Source organism: Meriones unguiculatus, chromosome 9 (assembly GCF_030254825.1).
Source record: "Meriones unguiculatus strain TT.TT164.6M chromosome 9, Bangor_MerUng_6.1, whole genome shotgun sequence".
In the NCBI taxonomy this organism is placed as follows: Eukaryota; Metazoa; Chordata; class Mammalia; order Rodentia; family Muridae; genus Meriones; species Meriones unguiculatus.
Genome location: NC_083357.1, coordinates 8,669,017 through 8,695,431, shown reverse-complemented (window position 1 = coordinate 8,695,431; position 26,415 = coordinate 8,669,017). Strand labels below are relative to the sequence as shown.

The 26,415-nt window shown below is 46.0% G+C and overlaps 1 protein-coding gene across 2 annotated transcripts in view; it reads right to left on the bottom strand.

Annotated features, from left to right (window-relative positions):
- Positions 1-411: 411 nt before the first annotated feature.
- The window catches only part of Stimate (STIM activating enhancer), a 47,911-nt gene continuing 21,907 nt past the window's right edge, over positions 412-26,415 (bottom strand). The window contains exons 1-8 of one of the 2 annotated variants that reach the window (XM_060390799.1): positions 13,076-13,247; positions 12,822-12,870; positions 11,268-11,363; positions 9,192-9,313; positions 4,641-4,753; positions 3,603-3,680; positions 2,584-2,733; positions 412-972 (exon numbers count right to left, since the gene is read on the bottom strand). In XM_060390799.1, coding sequence (XP_060246782.1) covers positions 859-972; positions 2,584-2,733; positions 3,603-3,680; positions 4,641-4,753; positions 9,192-9,313; positions 11,268-11,363; positions 12,822-12,870; positions 13,076-13,187 — 834 coding nt within the window. In that variant the 5' untranslated portion in view covers positions 13,188-13,247 and the 3' untranslated portion in view covers positions 412-858. Of the gene's footprint in view, positions 973-2,583; positions 2,734-3,602; positions 3,681-4,640; positions 4,754-9,191; positions 9,314-11,267; positions 11,364-12,821; positions 12,871-13,075; positions 13,248-26,415 lie in introns of those variants that run through there. The other variant, XM_021635215.2, reaches the window with a different exon arrangement.

Below are 26,415 nucleotides of genomic sequence, written 5' to 3'. Positions count from 1 at the left end.
TCATAGCACACAGCTCCACCTGAACAGGTGTCTCAAGGCCAGGTGTGACCTTTACAAACTATGGATAAAGGCTATCTACCCTCCCCACCAGGATCATTGACCTCATCATCAGATATTACCTAACAATATCTCTGGATTAAAAAACTCCTCACTCTTACCTCCTCCCGCCCCCAGCTCATACCCCACGAAAGGCAAACAAATCAGTTTCTTTGGGGATTAAAAAGTTTTAAATACAATAGTATGAAAATATAACTTAAAAATATAAAAGTCAAACAGCATACGGAAGACTTAAAAATCTGTTTGCCCATTAGACCCATAGATACTTTGTAGGAAATAAACACATACTCAAAAAACAGTAACACTGTCACAGCTCATAAAACTGGCTTTAGAAATAAAGAGTTACAAAAGCCATTTTGAGTTAAGAAAGCATTCCTGTTCCAACTCGGGTCAACCGGTGGCTGTTAACCCCAAGCACGTCACATGTCCACAAGGCCCATAGCCTCAGCATGGGGACCCCAACAGTCTCTGTGTGCTCTGTTTTCTTCCACCATGCCACCTGGTCAGACATAGGACAGGGGGTCTCACAACACCCCAAAGGGACAACAACAAACAAACAAAGCTCTTCGCTTGCATATTTGGTCAGTGTTTGTAGTGCAACTGAGCGGGACCTCCAGCTGCCCACAGCCCCCTCAGGCACGGTTCCTCTTCCCTCTTTTAAGTCACAGTTGTCTGGGGCAGGTGGAGAGCGGGCAGAGACAGCAAGAGGTGTGGAGGTAGAAGAGGAGGGTAGAGAGAGGAGGGAAGGGATGCTGCTGCAGGGCTGGGCCCCAGGACTGTCACCCGCAGCGTGGGAATGTGTCATACAGGCAGCCCAAAGCGATGCTTCTTCTTCACAGGCTTGAGGGGGGTCAGTCTGCGGAGGTCCTCCTCGGCATCGGACTCCTCCATCTCATCATCGGCTGATATCAGGATCTGAGGTGGTGGAGAGGCAAGGCCTGAGACGCCAGTGGCAGTGCCTTCTGTGCTTGTCCTCCTCCGAGCCCAGCCCCTTGGGAGGCCTCAAGTTTCCCACATCCTTAGAAGAGGGTCATGGGAGGTCCCCCTTCCACACTGAGATGTGCTGGCCTGTTGAAGCTAGCATTAAATTCACCACCCCTCATTTGTCAATGTTTCCCCCTACTGATGTCTTCATCCAGCTTCCAGCCAGACCCAAAATCCGATCAAAGCCAACCAGGTGCATGAATGACTCTCAGGGCCCTGGAACTATCTTAAATACAGTCACTGTCAGAAGGGAATGAAACTGTCCCAGGGACCACATGAGGCAGTGTAGTTTGAGGGGTTGTCTTGGGCTACCTCTGTCATTTCTGAAGATAAAAAGGACAAACTTATTCATTGCTGTCATAGTCGCTGGCCTGAGACCTCCGAGCAACGGGAAGATCAGGAGGCCTCGCATGAGGTTTAAGAACTCATAGCCCATCCACGAAGGGGAATGGGAATTCCTACTCCAGGGTGGGATAAACAGTCTCACGACCCTTCCTGTGGGCTGAATCACTTGATAGCTTCCTGCTCTGGCCAATGTGAATTTCACGTTACTATCAGAGGCCAAAAATGTGGTTATAAATGCCCATAAGCTGTAGTTTCTGCTTTATGGCTATTTGTCATTTGCCAAATGTTTGCCAAGGCCTTATGATGTAATAGGCCCTGTGACTAGATTCTTTGAACATAAACTTGGAGAAAATATGGGCTTGCCCTCTAATCTATTCATTGTCTAACACTCCCTCCAGTCTGCCCTGGCTTCTCCAGTCATGTTGCTTATGCCTCAATCACTTTTTTGGCAGGGGGAGGGAGTCGGGGTCTCACTCTATATATAACCCTTCCTTTCTGGCCTGGAATTTGCTATGTAAACCAGGCTGACCTCAAACTCACAGAGCGTTGAGTGTCTCTACTCCCCAAGTGCAGGATGTACTAAGCATGTCCTACCAAGCCTGGCTCATCTCAGCCACTCCTGTGGCTCCCATTAGCAGCACAGTGCTCCGTGCTCCAACCCAGCTGCTACATGCTGAGGCAGAAAGGTGCAATGAATGCTGCAGGCCAGGCAGAACACGCGCCCCTGCCCCATGCTGTGCTCATGCACACTGCCTCCGTATGTTCAGACCCTTGAATTTAGGCACCAGCAGATAAAGGGAGATGAGGCTACCTCTGCGGTTTAGCTAGTTCTGTATTTTAGAAGTCTGCAGGAAGCACTTCCCTTGCTTGCTAATGGAGGACATGGCTCCAACCACCGTAATGCTTCCCTGGAATAAGGTGGATTTCACCTCATCTAGCTGTCTCCACTGCCACAGGGACTGTCTGTAGCAAACCTACACACCGCATCTTTTTGACCTGCGAAGGCGCATGGAACAGCAGGCACTGGGCTCTGGCTAGGTGAGCCTCTGAGTGACCCTGCTACTCTTTGGCTCAGCTTCTTCCTTCCCTCTGACTGGTATTTGTGAATCAGCATTCAGGTGCAAACAAAAGATCAGAGACCCCTGTAGCCCCAGGTATGATGGCCTTGCCATTGGGGACAGTCAGGGAGGCTCCTACCTCAGACTCAGACTCCTCATGGGATGCTGCCCTTCGGTAGCGAACCTTGCTCCCATTCCTTGAGTCCTGGTTGACTCCTCTTTCTTCGAGTTTAGCTTTCGTCTTCCCCTTTCTCATGAGGAAGTTGTCCACTACCCAGAACATGAAAGCCTGTGGAAGAACAAAGCAAAGCAGAGGGCTGCATATCCACCCCTTCCACAGAGAAGAGAGAACACTCTAGACCATCTCCCAGAACATTCTAGAGGAATTACCACTCTCTATTTTATTTTCTGTACTTTTATCATCAGAGAACAACAGAAAAATTCTTGTTGTGTTCCCTTATGGGTTTTTGTTGTGTTAAATAGCAGGCAGCACGGGGCCAGGTGTGGTAGCATGCACCCTGAATCACAGCCCTGGGGAAGCAGAGGCAGAGAGTCTGAGGCCAGTCTAGTTTACATAGTGAGTTCCAGGACGGCCAGGGCTATGTAGAGAGACCCTGACTCAAAAAAACAAGATGGCAAACAAAACAGGTGTTTTGTTTGGGTCTAGAACCAAACTCTCTAACTATCTGCTCTGAGCCCTCATGAGTCCTTCACAGGAGGCCACACAATCTGCTGCTTGAGGGAACCCCAATTCCCTTAGCACTGGCTCCTCACTTTTGGTCACTGTGCTCATGGATTTCTCTGAGGTTTATATTCAGCAATAAATATCTGGAGAAGACTTGAAATGACCCTGATCTAGAAATTACTATGATACATAGGGTGGGATGTCTAAGCAGGAAGTGGCCTATCAGGAAAGGCAAGCCATAGCTCCCGGGGTCCTTCACCTGAAATGGGCTCTAGAATGGGAACCTGATTTCTAAGGAAGGACTCCTACCATTTACAAGCCTGGTTATGAGATGGGAGGTAACAACTGGCCACACAGACAGAAAGGTTTGCCTAAGGGCTGTAAGGTGACATTTGTATCATGCTCAGAGCTTTGAGCAGAAATCCTTGATGGCAGGGTACAAGCTGAGATAAAACACACAACAAGGCACTGACATTGACAAAGAAGGGGACTATCAGCATGACGATGGCCAGCTTCAGGTCTGGGTTTTCAATTGGATTCAATAGGGCCACCTGCAGAGAGAAACAGACAGTGAGGAAGAGACCACAGGGGCAGCACACAGGAGACTTAGACACTCCCCAAGAGCCACTGGAAATGGCCCCTCACACTCAGAGCTGCGCAGACCCGAGATCTGACTGCTGATAAGGGGCTCTTTGGGTTACTAGCTCTTTAGCAGTTCCCCTTCAGGCCATTGCATTGGATCCAAGTGGGGTGCATATCCAGCAGGGGGCAGCCTGAAGCCCTGGAGGGCAGCAGTGGTGTGCAAGTGCCTCAGGGGCTTGGAGAGAGGAAATTCAGTGGGTGATCTTGAGAGACCTGGGCAACGAAGTGCTAGTCTACTCTCTAGCAGAAACCCAGAAACCTCTGGAGCTCAGCAGCTCTGAATACTTTGGCTTATTTTCTTAAAAAAGTAAAAACCCTGCCACAGATAAAGCCAAAGGAAAGCCAACATCTGAGCCACATGTTCTAGGAGGCTCCTTGGCTGTTTTACATGTGAACGAGCTATCTTGGTAGTCCTGGGGTCAGAGAGCAGAGGAAAGGGCTGGCAAAGCCACTGGTTCACCGAGGAATTAATATGTAGGTGGGTTCAGACCTCAGAAACTGCTTGTGGTACACAATGGCTTTACCTGAACTATCTCAGACACGTGGGTGAAGGACATTTGCTAGTATAGACACATTCACAGTTACAAAGTCTGAAGACTAATCAGACCAAGCAACACACCAGAAGGGACTGTACTGCCATTAAGTGTACATATCCCTAAGGCTTAACCTAGAGAAGACATTTATTTACACAAAGTGGATGGACACCAAGTACAAGAAGGACAAATTAATTCTTTTGCAAATAGCTGCTCTATCAGACCAAATCTGGGACTCATTCATGGAGCTAAAACAAAAACAAGCAGGCTGAGGAAGATGTGGGGTGTCGTTTATTGGCTTAGCAGGGAGTGGCAGAAGAGGGATGGGAGGCAAACCTTTTTCCACTGGAGTATGAGAAGGACGATGAAGACCACAGACTTTTCAAAGATCATGATCACGATGTAAAGGGCACACTGCCCTACCCAGGCCCCACATTGCAGAGGGTCTCCTGCAGGGACAGGCAGGTGCTTAGCCACGTGGGCCCAGGATCTGCGTAGGACAATACCGCCACCCAACCTCCTTGCATCTCATAATGAACCCTCACAGCCCTATCTGCATCCCAGAATCCTTGCTCTAAGGTACTTCATGAGTCCCTAAGGCTCTACAAATCACTTCATTCTAAAAGAGCCAGGGCTCTGAATAGTCAGAATTCCTAATTTGGACATACCAGAATGTTTTTCTTAAAAAAAAAAAAAAATTCTAGGATAGAGTTAAGAGGCACTAAAGTTAGTAAGAGCTCACTGCTGGCTCTCTGTCCACTGGCAGCAGAAGCTGAGTGAAGCAAGAGTGCTATTATTATCTGCAGCTGATTTTTCTCAGTGGCTGGTGGTATCCCTCTCCACAGTGAGACTGAGAGTGTGATTATAAATGCAGTCATCAACTTCTTTGTCCATTTTCCTCCTTTGTGCCACTCACTTCTTATGTATCCCCCACCATCCCTGCTGACCTCAGCCCTGAGTACACCAGTCTGACCTAGAGAAACTAAGATTCCAACCGAATTCATGTAAAAGAATGACCAGTTAATGCTTTTCAGGGCCTTTTCACAGAATCAAAAGAAAAACAATTTTGGGGGCAACCTAATTAATTTTTGGGTACTTTCTAACACCTTGGCTGGGACGATGAAGATAGAAACCCTCTTGACAAGGAGGTAGCAGAAACCGGCTGATGCCAGCAGCTATGACACAGGCTTGTCTGTGACTTTGTTAGGGCTATGCTTAAGAAAAGACTGGGAAGGGCCCAACAGTCCACAATGGGGCCTGCAGGGCCTCTAGAATGCTTCAAAAAGAGACCCAATGAAGGCTGGGGAACCAGCCTCTCTTTAGAGGATGACTAATAGCACACAGAAGCTTAGAACAGACCTCCTCAAAGTGGGAGAGTGGGTTACAGGGCCTTATCCTAGAACCTCAACCAGCACAACCTGCATTCCACTGACCAGAACAGCACCAAATTAGCATTTTAGGGAGGCCCTGAGAAGAGCATCTGGTCTGGAGAGAAATCTCCAACTTCTCACTTGATTCTTCTGCTTCCAAAGCAACCCCAGGCATTCATGCTGCAATTCCAGGCAGTCCCGCAGCCCTGCCTGGGCCTGCAAGCTGAACACAGTGGAAGAAGTGAATGCCTTTACAAAGCTGTAATGAACAAGCAACAGACCATGCTGTTTCCTTTTCTGGACAATGCCAGGAGAGGGACAGAAAGCATGCAAAAACACACTAACTGCCTATTCTAAGACCTTCCTGCTCACTCCCTCCACTGGGGCAGGGTACCTGAGACCCAGCAGAGCATCTCAGAAGTGCCATCCCTCCTGGCGAGGCTGCTAACAGGAGTTCTGCAATGCCTTGGTAAGACACGTGACTTTACTGAGGAAAGTTCATTTGAATAGGAGAGTAAACTATTTGCCAAAACTTTTTTTAGGCAATAATGGTGATATCCACGTAGGAAGTCCTGGTGGGAAATGTCTGAAAAGGAACTGGTCTGTCTGAAAGTACACAGACAAGTGACACCATTTGTTTACTGTTACAAAAACATTCACTTGCTCAGAGTGAACGAACATTCATTCCATTTGGCTAAAAGCTATGAAGAAGTGACGAGAAATATGTTTTTCCTCTTCTGAGTTGTCTGTACAGTGGAGTTGCTACTGCCTTTTGTTTTTTTGATACCAAAATAAAAATGTTGAAAGACACAGAAGAAGAAGAAAAAAAAAGCATGTGTCCAGCTGACAAACACACACCCCCTCTCCCTCCGTGTACCCAGGGCACAGGTCACTGAAGCTGGACTGAGTGGACACGTGACAGTTTGTTTGCTTATTTCTGTTCCCTTGAGAGGTTTTCAAATGCTCCCCAAAGTCAGTTTCTACAGGACAAATATGGCCAAAAAGCATGGCCAGTGTGCCCTGCTTCTACTGTAGTAGACAACCTCAGTTCTTGTGAATTATTCCCTCAGGCTAAGTTGTAGGAATGGGGGCCAAAAAAAGGGAACATATATGTGTTGAGAAGCTTCTAGAAAGGGGCACTTAGATGGGCAAGCAGGAAAGTCTGTGGCTGACTGTGCCACTGGACACCACCTTGTTTTCAGGGCAAGAGAGGCTTAGTCATCAGACTACAGATAGCACCTATCACCCAGAAACTGTTCACCCCTCAAACCAAACACTGTGGCTTATGCTCCAAGTCCTATGAGCTCTTCTAGGAACAAAGCATGCCGTCTAGAGAGTAAACCCCTCTTCTTTGTTTACCTGGGAGCTGTGGGGCCTGCACAGAGCTCCTGCCTCAATGGACAGGTGAGTTTCACAAGTATAGAAGGAAGAATAATGGTCCTGTGAAGATGTCCACATCCCAATCTCCAGAACCCATGATATGTCGTAGCCTAGCCAAGGGGGAATTCTGGCTGCTAATTGAATTAAGGTTGCCATTCAGACTTTAAGTGGAATATCTGGAGTGCTCAGGTGAACTGCGGGTAATCACAGGGGTGCTTCAAGGTGGAAGGCCAGACTGTTATACTATGAGAAGAACTCAGTTGCTGTCTTTGAAAACAAGAGGGGGAGACGCATGAGCCAAGGGACTCAGATATAACTAGAGGCTGGACAGGGCAATAGAACAACCATTCTTATCACCTCCAGGATGATCCAGCCCTATTGATGCCTTCATGTTAATTCAAGAAAACTGGGCTAGACTTTTGGAGGAACTACAGATAAATCACTCGGGTTGTCTTAAGCCTGTGCTGATTTGTCACAGCAGCAACAGAGAACAACAACAACAACTGACAACTACAAAGCAGCAGACAGTGGGGGGATAGTCTGGGATGGAGGACTTGGGATGGTCCTTGAAAAAAGGGACGTTCTCTCTGAAGCCTATGAGTCCTAGCAGCAGTGACTGAATTAAGGGAATGGGCCAAGAGGACAGGGCTCACACACAGCCATCACCTTTTCCCTTTCTCCCCATCCTTGGGGAGGCAGACAAAACTTGCTTCAAAACAGGTGGCATACTGCGACCAGACCTGACCCCTGTTCTCAGTCAACAGGTGACTGTGGGGAATCCACACGTTCACCAGCCAGCTACTGTGGAGCTGACAGCTCTGCTTTCCAGAAGAGATCTCAACAGCAGAGGGGCACTGTGGGCAGCACTGATGGAGGTAGTGACACTTTTAGGACTCCTGGTACAGAGGACACAAAGCCCGCAAAAATGTCCTCACTAGGTATGTTGCCTGTTTTATAAATGAGAATGATGTCAAACTGGTCCACATGGGCTGTGGCCATTTCTGTCCCGCAAGCTGAGACCTCTATGATTTGGGTGTTTCAGAAGTCTTCCCCTGAGTCTTGAGCAATGCTGTTTAGGGCACTATCTTAAGTCAGTGACTCACTGGCATCAAGTAACAGGCTAAGAAAAGTCCTCCCCTAAATTCACCGTCCGTCATTGAGGATAAACAATTACTTAAGATTTCTAGAAATACCCAAGGCACTCCACAGCCAGCTCCACCAATGTTGCACCCTTTTAAACTGTCAGTCCCTCAGAGATCTTCAACCACCTTGAAGTGAGTAGTCTCTGGGGCCAGAGCCACGAGTTGTTTGGAGGGCATGACAAGGAATGGGGAATGTGGGTCCAGATATTCACCCACAACCCTTGTGGCTATCCTGGTGCCCCCTTGTGGTGAAGAGATACTAACCCTGCTCCACAAGAGGGGCTCCTCACTAGCAGCGCCTATCAAGGCCGCCTTCGACTTTTTCTCATGCTTACAGCCAATATGAAAGCAGTTTCTTACTCAAGATGTGACATGGGGGTCTCACAGATAGGCTAGTACCCACAAGTTGCTGGTCTGAAGCCTTGGATCTGAGGGAGGACAGAGCTCAGGTCTGAGAGACTGGGACATCCAGATGCCAGGTGGGTGACAAGCCTACAGTAAGAAGGCAAGGCAACTTGACCTCAGAAGGGATGCACACTCTAGTACTTGCCACGTAAGCTCTAATCTGTCAGCAGGGTAATCTAGTGGCAGGACAAACACAGCTGTGTGGCAGAGAGGGGCTGGCTTTCACCTCTCTATGGACTGCATTCCCAAATGAGAGCTGCTCCCATATCGCTAACGAAGTGGGCAAGTAAGAGGAGATCTTTAGGAAGCGCAGTAGAATGCAGTGGTCTTGCAGCCCTGCAGGTGGGACCACAAGTACCTTTGGTAGAAGGGCTGTCTCCTGGCCTCTGCCACTTTCTCTCCCAAAAAGGTGAGTGTCTTGGGAGTGAAGTACTTCCTTCATGCCCCCAGGAAAGTGACACTCAGGGCCTAAAACAAACCCCTTCATGTTTACATAGGGAGACAGTCAACACCTCCAAAACCTCCAAATTTCCGAGCTACCCAGGGTAAGCAATTCCCCACATGTCCTACCCAGTGTCCATGGTCATTACCATATTCTCCAAAACGCAGGGATTCCCACTGCTGCCACTCCACCAAGACACTGACGGCACGCACGCCCACATAAATGAGGAGCATGCCTACAGTGGCGTCCAGAAGAAAGTTGATGAGGTACCTAGAAAGAGAGGCCAGACCAGCATGGTCAGGGAACAAAAGCCACTACGCTGGGACCTTAGTGCAGCACTTACAGGGTCAGAGATCAAGGCTAACAGGCTCAGCCTTTGTTTGGCTTTACTGGGGGAGAGTGGTACCCTTACATGTATTTATGCAAGAGACTACAGAAATGGTGGCCTCCATATCCAGGTTGCCTGGAAAGGCGCTAAAATTAAAATCTTGAAGAACAGGAAAGAGAAGGACAAAGAAACTTTGTAAACTTCAAGTGTGTGTATGTGCCAAGGCCAAGATTCAACAGGAGACAGCATTCCTGGAAGTAGCTAAGGAAACTGAGAAGAAAACAAAACCCAGTTGACAACAATAAATCCACTAAATGATTCTGCTCATTCCTGATGGTTCAGGCCACACAAGGTTGTACAAGTATGCCCCTTTCCCAGGGCATTCAAGGAAAATGGTTTCTGAGACTTCTTAGACAAGCAGGCAGGGCCACATGGCCGCATGTTCATTCGTGTCTGTAATCATGTGTACAAATAGTATTTTTACTTTTTTTGTAGTGGTACTGGTGATGAAACCTGGCACCCTGAGAAAAGGGCAGAGGATAGGAGGAAGGGGAGGCATGCCAACAGTGACCACACATTCTTATAGGGTTTGTTTCCCTGTGCCTGACAAAAAACAAGGGTAAAGCCCCTCGTTTACCTGCCCTCTACTATCCAGACCTAGCTGAGCATCACTGGACACAGGCTCCAGTTATCTAGGGTAGGATAAGATGGAAATGAGGTCACTGAGGCAGGTACTGACCCTCTGTGATACCACAGGGTTATGACCTCCCTATGGATAAACTCAAGGATAATGCAAGAGTTGGCTTTAAGGAATTTTCAAGCTGCTAAGGCCTGAGGCAGTTTATGCAGACTAGCAGACCTCTGTCCCACTCTGGACTCTGTGATGTACACAACGCTCCAATTTGGGAGCAGCATACTGTGCTTGGTCCCCAGAACCTGGAAAACTAGCAATGAGAGGGAGGTAGGCTGCTTGCTCTTCCTCCTTAAAGACACAAGGGGTCACTCTCAGACAGAGTCACAAAGAATAATCACAGCTTCCAAAGCAATTTCGATTCTAGCCAGGAGGCTACTGCTCTGACACTTACATCTAACTGTTGTGGAATGCTATTCACACCTGCATTTCCACATCTGAGATAAAGCCTGAACGATAACAAGGACAATGGGTAGCTATAACCAGTCTTGCATTCATTAATATACTTGTCAAATAATTCCTGATCCTACTGTGTGCTGCTCTTGGAAACTAAGACCAAATTTTACAACCTGTATTCAGCATAGATGATTCATTTAGGCATCAGAACATCACGGGGCCTTGCACACAAACGAAGTTGCAGATTGGAGGTAAGAGTTGGGATTGGGGTTATGCTGTCTGCTTGGGGAATAACCACTCCTCCTCACAGTAAGAAGCACAGTATTTTAGGGCATGGTTATGGTTTCAGACACATTGCTTAGGGCATCATGTACAGGGCAGTCCACACTGACAAACAGAACAGGGATGCCCTTTTGATCAAAGAGGTCAGTGATGCTCGACACAACTGCCTGTGAGCATCTCACACCACAGTGAAATGGCGTGTGCTTGTACCTGGCACAGAGCCAATCTTGCAGTGTTAGCCTGTTCAGCTTGGGGGCTGCTGGGAGCATGGGACCACTAGGGCACTAGAAAGACAAAGGACTGAACTTGGACTGGTTAACAGAAAGCCAGTGCACAAGGTCACTGTCAAAGTCCTGCGAGCCAACCAAATGAGTATATATAAACACATGCAGGCACGCACAGGATGGAGTGAGAGAAATCCAGAAGGGAAGGGACGGGTGCCTCCAAGCTAGAGGGCTGCACTGGCACGGGAAGGGAGGGCCAGTCCGTATCTCAATTGAGGTCAAATTCAAATACAAGCAACTCACAGCGAGCAAGGGTCCTCTTCAGTGAGATCTGCTAGGTACACATTTGCGAAGTGGATGAACAGCATCCCTATGGCTTGTTTGGAAGTGTCTAAAAACCTGCATAAAACAGAACCAGCAAGTGTTACCAACCTGCCAGGACAGCAGCAACCACGATGGAGAAACAGACCAAGCCTGTGGACAAACCTCAAAACCATCCCTACACCCAGAGGCAAGGAGACATCAAAGGTAACATGCATAAGACACAAACAGCCTCAGTCTCAGTCTTTGTGGTGACCTAACCATGAGAGCAGGACTAAATGCCCAGATTTGGGAGAATCAGTGATGGAGCTGGTACAATGGAGCTGCTCAGCACACGGCAGTAATGTCTTTAAGAACCAGCAAGTACATGTGTGACAATTTACAACTGACATGACGATGAAGTTTCTTCTGAAGGGCAGTGAGAATTTTGTTAGCACAGGAGTAAGCTTGGTTGGCCCATACTGTTAACCCGAAGCCTGCCTGACTCCTTCCAAGTGCCTTCCTGACTGGGAGTTTTGCTCCTGGAATCTATTTCTGAAGCTTTACCACCATATAGCGAACATGGCTGCAGGGCCATGCTACACAAATGAGTATGCTGGACACTCATGTAACTATACTGAACACTTGAGCTCTACCCCTGACCAAGAGTCCCAACCAACAGGTAACCGCCTGAATGCCAGGCGTGTAAGGAGTGTCTTGTTTGTGAGTGCCACGCGTGTAAGGAGTGTCTTGTTTTTTGATCCCAGAACCCTCCACTGAAGTCCAATCCTTTAGACTGTCCTGGGTGATGGGAACAGCTTTTGTTCTAAAAAGGTGACTGTAGTTCCTACAGTGCTTTTGGCTGGGGAAGCCACTGAAAGGCTACGCCATGATTGTACCAAGAGCTACCATACTCCAGGAGAGAAGACAGGCTGCAGACTCAGTTGACACAGGACCTGGAAGCAACGAGCTAGTGTACTGGTGCCCAGGGAGGATGGTGTGCTCTAAAGCATGGTCATAGAACTGTGCTCAGGAACATGCCAGCTCACTGAGCCTCTCTGTGTGGCCATTCACCGGCACCCTTCATAACAAACGAGCAGATGGAAACACCCGTTTCCTTGAGCTTTGAGTCACACCCGGTAGGGAGTGTTCTAAGGGTCTCTGATGTATGCATGACTAATCTCCAAGTAAATTTGTGTTTGATTACACATACAGACTGTAGAAGTCAAGAATTTAAGCATAATCTCGTTACAAGTTGAGATGAAGAAGCCCACAGCAGAGGCTGCTCCATTTGTATTGTCTTCCATCTTCCAGTACTGAAAGCAACATTATAAATAAAAGTAGAGGTCAAACATTTTTAAAGAAACAGAACTGTCTTCATATTACACAGCATTTCTAAAAATTAAGTCAACTGAGGGATTCCACATACTTTGTATGATATGTAGTCGCTCCTATTCTATGCCTCACCTATCCCAACACACCTCCACCAATCCCCAAACCAAAACCCCAACACAGTAAAAAAGCTTTCTAGGGTCGAGTCAGCACTTTGGTACATACCATATCCTCCAAGGTCGTCTTTCATGCTTTGGTTCTCTGAAGCGTTTAACTGAAAGAACAGACAGACATCAGTAGTTTCTCAAACCAACAGCAAAGTAATACATAAGTTGGGTTATCGGTCTCCCTGTTATTTACATTGCTAAGTTACAATGCTTAGTCTGCTAGCACAGGGTGGCATGTTTCGATCAGGGAAGGTTACTGGGGGCCTGTACTGGGGGTCTGTCAGCACGGGCTCTTCAGAACTAGATACTTACTAAAGCGGGACTCCTCACAGTGTGTAGACCTGCATTTTCTTCTTGTGTCAAAGCTCACCTGCGTCATTACTGGAGACAACAAAGGGCAATGTGGTGCTCCTAACTCTAGCATATAGGGACAGTCCACCCGCTTATCCTGTGGTTTACTCTCTACCTGAGGCCAGGCACTGGAGGATACAAATGAAAGGCCAGCAGCCTAGGAAAGAGGGGAGCGCTATGAAATCATGCAGGATGAAAAGCGCTAGAGAAGAGGCAAATCTGAGGCTGGGAGCAGTAGTCATTCGGACAGGCTTCCCTAATGAAAACAATCAAGCCAAGTCCTCACGGCTGAGTGAGAGCTTGCTGCAAGACCAGAGGAGACACTGAGCAGACACAGCCGCGGAGCTCGCAGGCACAGCAACAGAGCACAGCAGTGTGTTTAGAATAATTTAATTTGCCTCGTCATAGTACATAACTACAAGGGCTGTTGGAGGAGCAGCAAAGAGGATGACAAATTGAAGATGGGCCCCATGAGGGGGGAGCCTGAGGGGGGGTCAGGAGGGCAGGAATGAATCCTGTAGGGAAGGAAAAGCCAGGAGTCTAAGCGGAGTCAGCCTAGAAAAGCTGTCCTGAGGGCTGTGCGGATGATGGATTTCCCAGGTGAGTGCACTGAGAAAAGATGCTGGCTATGCTCGCAGCTCTAGGGAAGAGGCGGCAACAACCTGCTCGGCCTTGGCTGGCAAAGGTGTGCGCCCATGCCCAAGTTGTGCAGGCACACTGTCTAGAGCAGAGGGAATAAAATTTCCCACTACATGTGCCCCTGAAGCTCTTAGCAACATTCCATAACTAATACAAACACCGCAAGTACTGCCTGTGTGATGTTTACCCACACCAAAGTGCTAAGAAAGAAACAGACTGACTCAAGCCATGAAAGATCCCTAATCAGAACTGGTGGCAGGAGCGAACCAACTTCTGGAGAAATCTCAAGCTGCCAAAGGGACTGCAGCAGCAGAAGGATGGTGAAAGGGAAAATGGAATGCAAGTCAACAAATCCTGCTCTCTGAATAAATACAGCCAGTCCATTGGCAGGGCAAGGCTGCCTGTACAAAGACTGCAATAACAAGCCTGCTGTTTCAAATCACGTTGATAGAGGACTGAAAAGTGGTGGAACTGTAAGGAAGTCTGCTGTGTCCTTGACACATTGCAGACCCCAAACTTGAACCAGGCCAAAAAATCTCAAGCTGAAGTCAAGAGGCTCTGTTGGCCTGAATGGCTCTTGAAAGCAGGTTTTTCCCAAGAAGCAGGCCAAGTTTCACAGAGGGGCCAAGGCCTACAAGAGAATGGTCTAGAAACTTCCCACCGGGGCCAGAGCCATTATTATTGTTGTTGTTGTTTTGTTTTTTCAAGACAGAGTTTCTCCATGGCTGTTCTCAAACTCAAGAGATCTACCTGCCTCTGTCTCCTGAGTACTGGGGTTAAAGGTGTAACCACCACCATCTGCTTCTATCTTCACCGTTATTAAGGACATCAAATACTCAAAAAGGAGAATGTTCTAATTTCTACAAGATAAACACTTAGGTTTCAGAGAAGTTATAATTTTCCTTCAAATGGCTTATGGAAAGAGATTATACACTACCTATGTTAGATAGATTATAATTATATATATTATATATGTTAAATAGATTACATAAAATGATATAATTAAAATACAGTATAACTACACATAAGTATAAGTGATTATAACAGACCTATTATACTACTATATTAATGTGACATATGGATAAAGGGAAACAATTGTGATACTATGGGATGAATCCCTACTGACTATATTTGGAGATAGTGCTTTTGAAGAAGTAATTAAGGTAAAGTGAGATCCTCTGGGCGGGTCCTAACCCAGTATGATTGGTGTTTTTGTTTTTAAAGAAGAACCCAGGATAGAGATGTATGAGTGTACCAAGAAAAGGTCATGCAAGGACATAGTAAGAAATAGCCATCCAAGCCAGGAGGTGGTAGCACACATCTTTAATCCCAGTATAGAAGGCAGGGCAGGTGGGTCTCTGTGAGTTCGAGGTCAGTCTGGTCACAAAGCAATTTCCAGGACAGGCAGGGCTACACAGAGAAATCCTGTCTCAAAAAACAAAACAAAACAAAACAAAACAAAAAGTAGTCATCTGTCGGTTCCTCAGATAATTGGGAATTGATCAACTTCAAGACCCAGACCCAGCCATACTACTGTTGGGCATATAACCAAAGGATGCTCCATCCTACCACAAGAACACTTGCTCAACTATGTTCATTGCAGCTTTACTCATCATAGGCATAAACTGGAAATAACCTAGATGTCCCTCAGCAGAAGAAGATACAGAAACTGTGGTACATTTATACAATGGAGTATGACTCAATTGTTAAAACAAAAAAACAAAACAAAACAAAAAAACCCAAACAAACCAAAAACCTGACATCATGAATTATGCAGGCAAATGGATGAAACTAGAAAACAAAACAAAACAAAACAACAACAACAACAACAACAAAAATCCTAAGTAAGGTAAACTGGACCCAGAAAAACAACTACAGTTTGTATTCACGTAAGTGGATATTAGCGGTTAAATAAATGATAATCAAGCTACAATCCATAGACCCAGGAAGGTTAGGTAAAGAGGAGGGCTTTTCAGGGGAAGCATGGATCTCCCTGGGAAAGGGAAACAACAGATTTTTCAAGTGGACTAGGGAAAAGTGGGGATGGGAGCAGGAGAGATCAGCTGGTGGGAATGGGGGATGGAGGAAGAGAATGTGGGAGAGACAGCTGTAATTGAAGGTGCACATGGGTGTGTGTGTGTGTGTGTGTGTGTGTGTGTGTGTAAGCCTTCCTGGAGTCTATGAGGGTGACCCTAGTAATGCAGGATACGGAGTCTGAACTGGTCCTCTTTTGTCGCTAGGCAAAGCTTCTGGTGGTAGGACTGGGTTACATTCAGTTGAGTTTTCAGCATTCCACAGAGATTCCTAAACAACCCAGGCTGATCCTAGGACAGCCAGGCTATCAGAGAGTTGCTATCTTAAAACTGACAGTGGGACCCCATTTCCAAGGACAACATCCACACAGCTCACTGAATGTAGAGAGGTGGAGCTGGTGCCCACATGGAGCCTTCACCTCTATGTTCTAGTGTCTTTGGCATGGGCTTGTACTCTGTATCATATAGAAAAAGAAATCAGAACAACAACCCAGACACAAATCCTTGACCTACAATCTGTGCTGCCTGCAAGATGCACTGGGGCAACGGTGGCACAGAATTTGTGAGAGTGGCCAACCAATGACTAGTTTAGCTTGAGGCCCATGAGAGGAAACCCATGCCCTACACTGTCTGGGTGGCCAGGCCCAGGGACCTAGGGTAGAACAACAACAACACAACAAAATGAAATGACTTTTAGTGATAGTCTGCTATACTTATAGACTGGTGCCTTTTCCTGTCATCATCAGAGAGGCTTCCTCTGGCAGCAAATGGGAGCAATGCAGAGACCCACAGCCTGAAATTGTGTAGAGAGTCTATAAACTTGAGGTATCCATCAGGTTCCTCCCCTTGGAGACTCTGTAGCTCCATTGAAGAGGGGGTGGAAAGAGAGCAGAAGTCAAAGGAGATGGAGGAAATCTGGAAAATATGGCCCACCGAATCTACTACGCACAGCTCATGCTCACATGGCCTCACAGAGACTGAACCAGCAAGCACAGGACCTGCACCAGGTCCTCTGCATGTATGTTATGGCTGTTATCTTGGTGTTTTTGTGGGACTCCAAACAGTGGGAATGGTTGTATCTCTGACTCTTTTTCCTGCTCTTAAGATTCTTTTCCTCCTATTGGGTTGTCCCATCTAGCCTTGGTATGAGGGCTTTTGCCTCATCTTATTGTATCTTGTTTTGTCCTGTTTGGCTGTTGTCTCTTGTAGGCCTGCTCTTTTCTAAAAAGGAAGCAGAAGAGGAGTGGATCTGGAGAGGGAAGGCAGGGAGGCAGTTGGGAGAAGTGGAGAGAGGGGAAACTTGTTGGGATACATTGTATGACAGAATAATCTATTTTCAATAAAAATTTAATTAATTAAAAAAAAGAGATATGCATCTGCAGGCCCCAGTGAGAAGCCTTAGAAGAAAGGAAATCTGCTAACTAACCCTTTCATCTTGGGCCTTACCTTCCCAGAACTGGAAGAAAATAAATGTCTTTCATTTAAGCCACCCAGTCTCTGTACTATGCTATTGTAACCACCAGAGCAAACTCATTCATGTAGAAAGATAGTAATTGGAGAACAAGGTAAGGGGCATTTGAGCATTCACCATACTACAATTTAGGCTTTTCAATAGGCCTAATGTCTCCTGTTTAAAAAGCTGGAGAGAAAATATACTCCAGAAGAATGAGCTCTTATTACCGAAGTTCACTTAGTAAGTCTATCAAAGAATTAACAACCCACATACTTTTACATTACATTCCCTGAAGTGCAAGGTAGTATCCTACAAGTATTAATGTTGATGTACCAAAATGTTTAGGAGGTCACTGTAATACTGTCACACAAACCCTGGAAATAAACTGTTAATAAACATTAACAGGGATAAGTATACATAATAGAACACACATATATTTTAATCATAAAATATGTAGATCTATACAAAATTAATAACTTAATAGGGAAACACTTTTAAGTTATATTAATAAATTAATACACACATATAAATATATACATATACACATGAACTTTTTTTTCTAGACAGTTTCTCTGTGTAGTTTTGGCTGTCCTGAAATTCACTTTGTAGACCACGCTGACCTCGAACTCTGCCTCTGCCTCCTGACTGCTGGGATGAAAGGTGTGCACAACCACAACCAGCTAACATATGAACTTTTATGTAACATGCCCCTTTCAGGAGGAAATGCAACAGTCAAAATCCTTGCCGTGTTTACTTGGGATGGTGGCTGAGATGCAGCATCCGTCAGTGTTGTGAGGGTGAGCTCTGCAGCAGGGCAGAGGACCTGGGGAGCAGGGTGTGGTCTGTTTGTGAAGGGCTCAGGTAATCTGAGGAAGGTGCAGGGGAGTTTTCACACTGAAGCAGGGCAAGTGTTTCTCTTTTTTGCCTGTGAAGATGGATGGATGCTAAACTGAAGTTCACTTAGCTTTAGTCTGTTGCTGTGCTGACAGCAGCCTAAAGAGGGCAATGTGGGAGCAGGGAGACCCATGAGACACCCTGGGCCAAAGGATAGCACATTCACATGTGCTGAGGATGATGAGGAGAAGAACGATTCTAGCTGCTTTGTAAACCTTGAGCTAACAGAGTTAGCTATGGTCATAAAGAATGGTGGGGAGGCCTCCTTTGGTGGGAATTTAAACTTGTCCTGAGGCATCTTGCATTTCATTTGAATGGGAAGTCTCTCTGCAGGTAAATGCCAGGAGCTGCCACTAAAAGCAAGGATCACAGAACTCACGCAGAGCTCCAAAAAGGACAAGTGATCTCCCCATTGTGACTCTGAAGAAGGAAGAAACTTGATAGAGCAAAGAGGCTAAGGAAAGGTGTCACCCACCCACCCACAACACACCCCTTGGGGCAAGGCTCAGGGTGGAACACGCAGGGTAGGTCAAGCTCCCCAGAGCTGGAAGCAAAGGCTCCAGGAGTTTGAAAGCGCCCTTCAGGGCAAGGGGAAGAGGAAATGGCAGCAAGCTAGAGACACTGGCACTGGAGGCCAGCAGCACTGACCCTTTCTCTCACACAGGTTCTTTCCTGTTGCTTTAAGCCTCCAAACCCCTTTAAGGCCAGGGTTTCAGAGAGGTCCTGAGCAGGCTCCTGACTTTTTGTGTGCACATGGGTCCCAAGCCTCTAAAAGAATGGTCAGGACTCTGGGCTTCAGAGACAGAGGTGGTTTTGAATTGTCTCTGCCTCTAACTTGCAAATTAGTACACACACACACAAACACACACACACACACACAGGGAGGGGGGGAAGAAATGAATAGAAAAGGGGGAGGGAGTACCTTTAAGAACTACCAGCTTATTGAGATTAAAGGACAGCATACAAGATTAGCATAGAACATGAGCTCAGGAAAGCGAAGTTCATTCTACCATCCCTGCCTCTCACTCTGTATTCCCTCTCTTCTCTGGGTTCATCTTCCCAGTCATAGGCTGCGCTGCACCCTACAACTGGCCTCAGCAGCATATTATCTGGGCTATAACCTGACCTCTCCATGCCAGTCAACTCCTTTCTTCCTTTTCTGCAGGCCTAGGAGCTTAAGCCTCCCCAACTCTGCTCTCTACTCTTCCGATCCTTTCAACAGCCTGAACGCTTTCTCAACCCTTTGGAAGCTGTTCTTCAACGAGGCTTCTGTGCTGAGGGCTTGTCAGTTTCCATACCAGCTGCTGACAAGTCTTCTGGACACACCCCTTTCCTCATGTCCACTATCTAACTGGTCCAGGCCTTCATGATTTGTATTGCTGTGCTGACAGGCTTCCCTGCTCCTCCACCAGCCAGTGTTCACACTTGAAGTGAATGCTCACTAAAACAGCTCCCATCTCCTCCAACTGTACTCACTTTTGAATGAAAATACACCATTTAGAAAATGTGCACATACAGGAAATACATAAATTCAAAGAATACTGTTTTGTTGTTTTTTTGAGATAAGATGTTGCTGGGGAGCCCTGGTTGGCTTTGCTTCTCCCTCCTTCCATCTCAGCTTCTCAAGCATGGGGATCACAAGTATGCAGACTATAGCCAGTCCCCCCCCCTTTTTTTTTTGATAGCATTTAAATGAAATATTTTTTCAATTTCTTTCAACTTTATGACTCAGGTGGATCTGTTGTAAGTAGCAAATAGGTGAATTCCCCTTGAAATCTAGTTGGTAATTGTAATACGCTGAAAGGTAGTGCTCTAATCTCTAAATAGCCCGCTTTCTCTCATGACCACACCAAGAAGCAATTCAATCAACTACTGACACCTCCTGTCATATAGGCAGTGACTCATGATGGTTTACATCACACACACAGCATCTGAACAACAGCATTTCAGGTATGAGAAGACAGTTATGCAGAAGCTACCTTCCAAGAGTGACCTTTTAAATAACCTGAGAACCACACCACAGGAGGAGACATCGCATGCCTGTCTGTCCAGCATGAGTCATCCTCAGAAGAGGGAAGGATGAATTGGCTGGGCCTGTTGTCAGGGCAGAAAATTCCGGCCACATCCACTCACCACAATCAACAATCACCTATGGGGACATGAAGGCCCAAGCTGAAGCCAACTGACACAGCTGTCTGAGTCAAACTCATTTCTCTTGGCCTTTGTCTGGGGCAGACAGTATGAGATGCCACTTTTGACCACACTTTTCCAAAAATTAGATAAAAACCTGCTCAGAGCCACACTATGTTTTATGTAACAAGACAGAATACTGTTTGTTCATTAAGCAACTCGTCCATCTTTCCGTCTACTCATCTGTCCATTTATTCACCCACTCATCCATTCAACTGGCACTGGCCTCTCTAAAATATAAACAAAATTATGCTATCTCCTCTTCACTTAAAATACCCATGACACATAAATTCATCAAATTTCACACTTAAGATGTGTATATTTTACTTTAGTAGATAATCCCTTTACAATTATAAACACACAAACACAAAACCAGCCCATGACTTTCCCTAGTATTTAGAATAAAGGGTAAGCTCCTTGTCTAGCCAAGGTCCCACATGGCAGGAATACTGTTCATTCTTCTGACCCGACTCCCACTCCCTCCAGTGCACAGGCCTCCTCTCTGCACCAAGCACCCACATTCCATTTTCTTGTCAGCAACACTCTGCTCCACATGAACAAGCAGATGTCGTCCACTTATCCTGTCCTGGTTCTCAGGTCACCTCCTTGGAAGCCTCTCCAGACACCCACATCTGCTGGTGTGCAACATGCCCATTCCTCAACCTCCTGCTTGATCCTATCACTGTACTTAGATATTATCATGGTTTGTCTCTCTTACTTCTTTTGTTACTGGAGACAGAACCTAGGGCCACATGCATGGCAGGCAAGCACCCTGCCACTGAGCGGCATCTGCAGCCCTGTTGTATTTAGTTTTATATTTTGACTTTGTAAGTTTCACACAGGCCTAGAACTTGCTTTCTAGCCCAGGCAGACTCTGAAATCAGGATCTTCCTGTCTCAGCCTCAAGAGTAGCTGGGACTACTGACTTGAGGCAGCAGGCCTGGCTCCTGTGTTTTCTGCGCTATTTGTCTTATTTTCAACAGCGTATCATCTCTGTAGGGTCAGAAGCTTCTGCTCAGATCAACCTTATTCACCTCTGGCGCTTAAACAAAGCCTGGCTCACATCAGGTAGCTGAATAATATTTGCTGAACAAAGGAATTTATTTAGATTCTCACTCATACTCCATCTCTTGAGGATTGTGTGGATATTTATTTTGATTTCAATTAAGTTCCATGAATTTTCATGATAGGTTCTTTCAGTTTAGCTTCAGAGACTAAAATTGCTTTGGTCTTCAACAAAGAAAGGTGCCAGCAAGAATGCCAGAGGACAATTACCCCCAAGGGCAGGGCATAAGGAACTGGTCCACAGGGTTTTGATTACGGTGTCTGGCCTTAGAAGGCAGAACCAGAGGACTAGGTTTTTAACCAGAAGTGTTCATGAGTAGATAAGGTGCCACGTTAAGCAGATTTAGACCTCTAATACACATATTCAGTTAAGGGCTAAGAGGTAAATAATGACCTCTCAAAAAAAACTAAACTAGTAAAAAGGCTTACTTTTCTGAACATAGTCCTTGAAGCCACAGCTTCCCCTGGGAAGGGACAGTGATGCCTACTGCTAATTATAATGATCCAAGTAGAAGTGAATCCTGGCATTATCTGCATAGCACCTCACAAGGGATTCTGTTTGACAGAAAGAAATAACAGCTGATAAATATTCAACAAGAGAAGAAGACTTCCTTTTCACCAAGATTAACAAAGATTAACAGATGTGGTAAGAATTGAGAAATTGCTGGTGAAGAAATAAATGATAAAGGTGGGGAAGAACGTTTGTGATCCTGGTATCCGGAAAAACTCAGGCCAAAGGAGGCACTTTTCTGGTGTCAGGGTGCCCTCAGTGACCTGAACTTTCTTGGGCCAGAAATGCTACAGGTAGATGTGTCTCCGGTGCTGCTTTGGGTCCTGGTTGGGAGGTAGAGTGATAAGGTCTTCAGGATGCAGTCTGCCCTAAGAACCAGGAGCTCAAAACCTGTGACTACTTCCTAAGGGGGCTGGAGTGCTGTGTAACTCTGCCCTGAATACTGATGAAACTCCAAGTAGGAACATGCTGTCCTGAAAAGACTCTCCCAGTTAACCAGTGTGTTTGGGCAGCAGGAGACATTCTAGGCATGAAACTCATGAAGGCATGATGCATCTTCTGTTTCGTGTCACCTCTGCACTGCTATCTTACATGCCCTGGACAAAATAAAAAACAATCCAGAAACTTTAGTCTCATAGTGAAGTGTGTGTGTGTGTGTGTGCGCGCGCGCGCGCGCGCGCGCGTGCGTGCGTGCTTTCTATAACACACAGATCATATGAAAAGTTAAGAGGTACTCTGGAAATACGGTGATTGTTTCATCTGGAAATAAAGCATGACATAGGAGATGTGATTGTGTGTCAATCTGACAAGGGGTGGGCTTGTATTTTTAGTTGTGAGCCTAGCCTTTAACAGCTGAGCCATCTCTCCAGCCCAACAAGGGGGGTGGGCTTGTCAACTTGACTGCATCTGGAATTAACTTATACTCAAATGTCTGGGCATTTACCTATGAGGGATTTCTTTCTTCATTAAATCATTTGAGTTGGCAGACACATTTCTAATCCATATCTTCCAGGTCGGAAGATCCACCTCTAACCAGATCTTTAACCTGGGCCACATCTTCTGCTGGCAGCCTATCTAAGGACACGGAAGAAGGAAGCTTTTGCTCTTTGCCTGCTTGCTCTAGGCTCACTAGCAAGTCCATTCCTTCACTGGCATTACAGCCTACTTCTTCAGCATTCCAGTGTATACTGAAGACCAGATGAGACATCCACCCTCATGGACTGAACAGCTATTGGATTCTTGGACCTTCTGGTTGGTGTACTAGTTGGACCATAGCCTATGTGCTATTTTAATAACCGCCCCCCACCCCACTCAATCTAGAAGTTCTATTCCTCTAGAGAACCCTGACTAGTATAGATTTTGGTACCAGGAATGGTTCTACAGCAATAGAAGTATAGGATGAATTTTTTTAAGTACCTTGAACAGGCTTTCCAATTTGTTAACACATACAGCTCCTCTCCTGGGAACTCAGAGAGTACTAAAAGCCCATGGTGTGAACCATTTTACACACTTAAGGAGACAAAAGCATTTGATTATCTTGATTTACCAATTGTGAGAGGCAACGAATTTGGTGACTTTGTATATAAGTTTTGACAACTTGCAGAAAATAAAGAAAATGATGATGCTGGTTGGTTGCTCCTAGTATCTCTGGATAAATTGACAAATGAAAAGAATGGGCTCCATGAAAAAATTAACCAACTTCTAGAATCTCATAATTTGGCAAAAGACAACAATAAACTCAGTAATAAAACTGACCAGCTCCAGATGTACATGAAAAGTCTAAAAGGTTTCTAAGTGTTCCAGAAGAGAATATTCTCTCCAGTGGCCAGAAAGCTCAAGTTGAAATAAAACCAACGCCTCATTATAAGGTTGGCTAAATTACAGAAAAATAAATAAATAAATAAATAAAGTCCTAACCTTGGAGAGTTGCTGTCCACTAAAGTAACATTAACAGTCAATAAAGAGGATCCTGTAATTTGGGATGGGGATGTGTGGGAGGACCCTGTTGAGGCTGAGGACTCTGAACCATCAGATTCTGCAGGGTTTATCTCACCTGAAAAAGTAGTCTCCATTCTCAGCAGATCTGCTTCCGTCCCGACCACTGAAATATTGCCATTTCTGCCTTTGAGAGAGGACATTAATCCTTTATTCTCTGCCAAATCAGAGAAGAATTCCTCTGAAGGAGAAGCCAGGCAAGGCAATACTGATGTCCCTCAGGGCTCACCAACAGCTGTCCATAGATTTATAAGGAGACTTAAGGCTAAGCAGGCTCTTAGAGCAGAGGTTAGAAAGTGTAGTTCATAAGGAGGTGTGCTACACTATTAAGGAGCTTTAATGAGTTTGCTAATTCTCAAGCAGAAACCCCGGGGAATAAAATAAAACAAAATAAAATAATAAATAAATAAATAAATAAATAAGATAAAATTCAAGTCTTCTACGCAGTGAGATTCTTAGGAGTTTGATGGTGTGGGGCATGCAGAGATATTCCTTCTAAGGTGAAGGGTAAGTTATTGCATCTGGTCCCTCCCACCACTAAGACAGAAGCACAACGTTTAGTGGGCCTATCTGGATTCTGGAGATGGCACAATCCTCACTTGGACCTGTTATTCCGACACATATACCAAGTGATCCAGAAAGCTGCTAGCTTTGTGAGGGGCCTGGAGCAGGAGAAGGCTCTTCAACAGGTCCAGGCTGCTACGCAGGCTGCTCTACCACTTGGACTATATGATCCAGTAGACCCAAAAGAACCTGAGGTGTCAGTGACCTCAGGTTAGGGATGCTGGTTGAAGCATCAGTAACAGGCCCCTATAGGTGAACCATACAAGCGACCCTTGGGATTTTTAGAGTGAAGTTCAACCATCATCTGCAGACAACTGTTCTCCCTATGAGAGAAAGCTCTTGGCCTACTATTGGGCTTAAGTGGAAACTGAACATTTGACAATGGGCCACCAAGTTACCATCTGATCCACAGAGTCATAGAGTAGGAAATGCACAGCACCAATCTATTATCAAATGGAAATGGTACATATGTGATCTGGCCCAAACAGGTCCTGAGGGCACAAATAAGTTACATGAAGAAGTTGCTCAAATGCCTATGGTTTCTACGCTGTTACAACGCTATCTGCTGCCAAGCATGCACCTATGGCCTCATGGGCTGTTCCCTATGCTTGGCTGACTGAGGAGAGAAGACTTCCATGGTTTACTGATGGTTCTGCACATGATGCAGGCACCACCCAGAAGTAGACACCAGCAGCATGACCCCCTTGCTGGGGGCCACCTGGAAGACATTAGTAAAGAGAAACTCTTCACAGTGGGCAGAACTTCATGGTCATACATTTTGTTTGGAAGGAGAAATGGCCAGATATGCAGCTGTTCACTGATTCATGGACTACAGCCAATGGATTTGCTGGATGGTCAGGGACCTGGAAAAAGCATGACTGGAAAACTGATGAGAAAGACATGTGGAGAAGAAGTATATGGATAGATCTCTCCAAAAAGGCAAAAGACATGAAGATACTTGTGCCCCATGTAAATGCTCATTAAAAGGTGACTTCAGCTGAGAAGTTCAGTGATCAAGTAGACAGGATGACCTGTTCTGTGGACAGTCTGTCCTTTCCCCAGCCATCCCTGTCACTGCCCAGTGGCTCATGAACAAAGGAGCTATGTTGGTAGAGAAGGGAGTTATGTATGGGCTTGACTACTACTGGTCAAGGCTGACCTTGCAACAGCTGCTGCTGAGTGCCAGATCTGCCAACAGCAGAGACCAGCACTGAGCCTCAGATATGGCACCATTCCCCAGGATGGCCAGCCAGCAACCTGATGGCAAACTGACTATACTGGACCACTTCCTCTGTGGAAAGGATAATACTTTGTCCTTTCAGGAGTAGATATTTATTCTGCTTATGGATTTGCCTTTTCTGCGCTAACACTTCTGCCAGAACTACCATACACTGACTTACAAAATGCCTTCTCTATAGTCATGGTCTCCAATACATTATTGCTTCTTACTAAGGAACTCATTTCACAGGGAGAAAAGTGCAGTAGTGGGCCCATGATCATAGAACCCACTGGTCTTACCATGTTCCCCACCATCCTGAAGCAGCTGGCCTGATAGAAAGATGGAACAACTTTTTGAAGACACATTTATAGGACCAATTAAGTGACAGACGCCTACAAGATTGGGGCAGGGTTCTCTAGAAGGTGATTATGCTTTGACTCAGCAGCTAATATATGGTCTGCATTGGTTTTGTTTCTCCACAGCCAGAATACACAGGTCCAGGAATCAAGGGTGGAAAGGGGATTGTTCTACTCACTATCACTCCTGGGGACCCACTAAGAAAAATTCTAGTTCCTGTTCCTATGACTTTAGGTTCTCTTGGCTTAGTTTTGGTTCCAGAGCGGGACATGCTCCTGCCAGGACAAACATTCCACTGAACTAGAAGCTCACACTTGCTCCTGGACACTTTGATCTTCTGATGTCACTAGGTCAACAGGCTAAGAAAGAAGTAACAGTGTT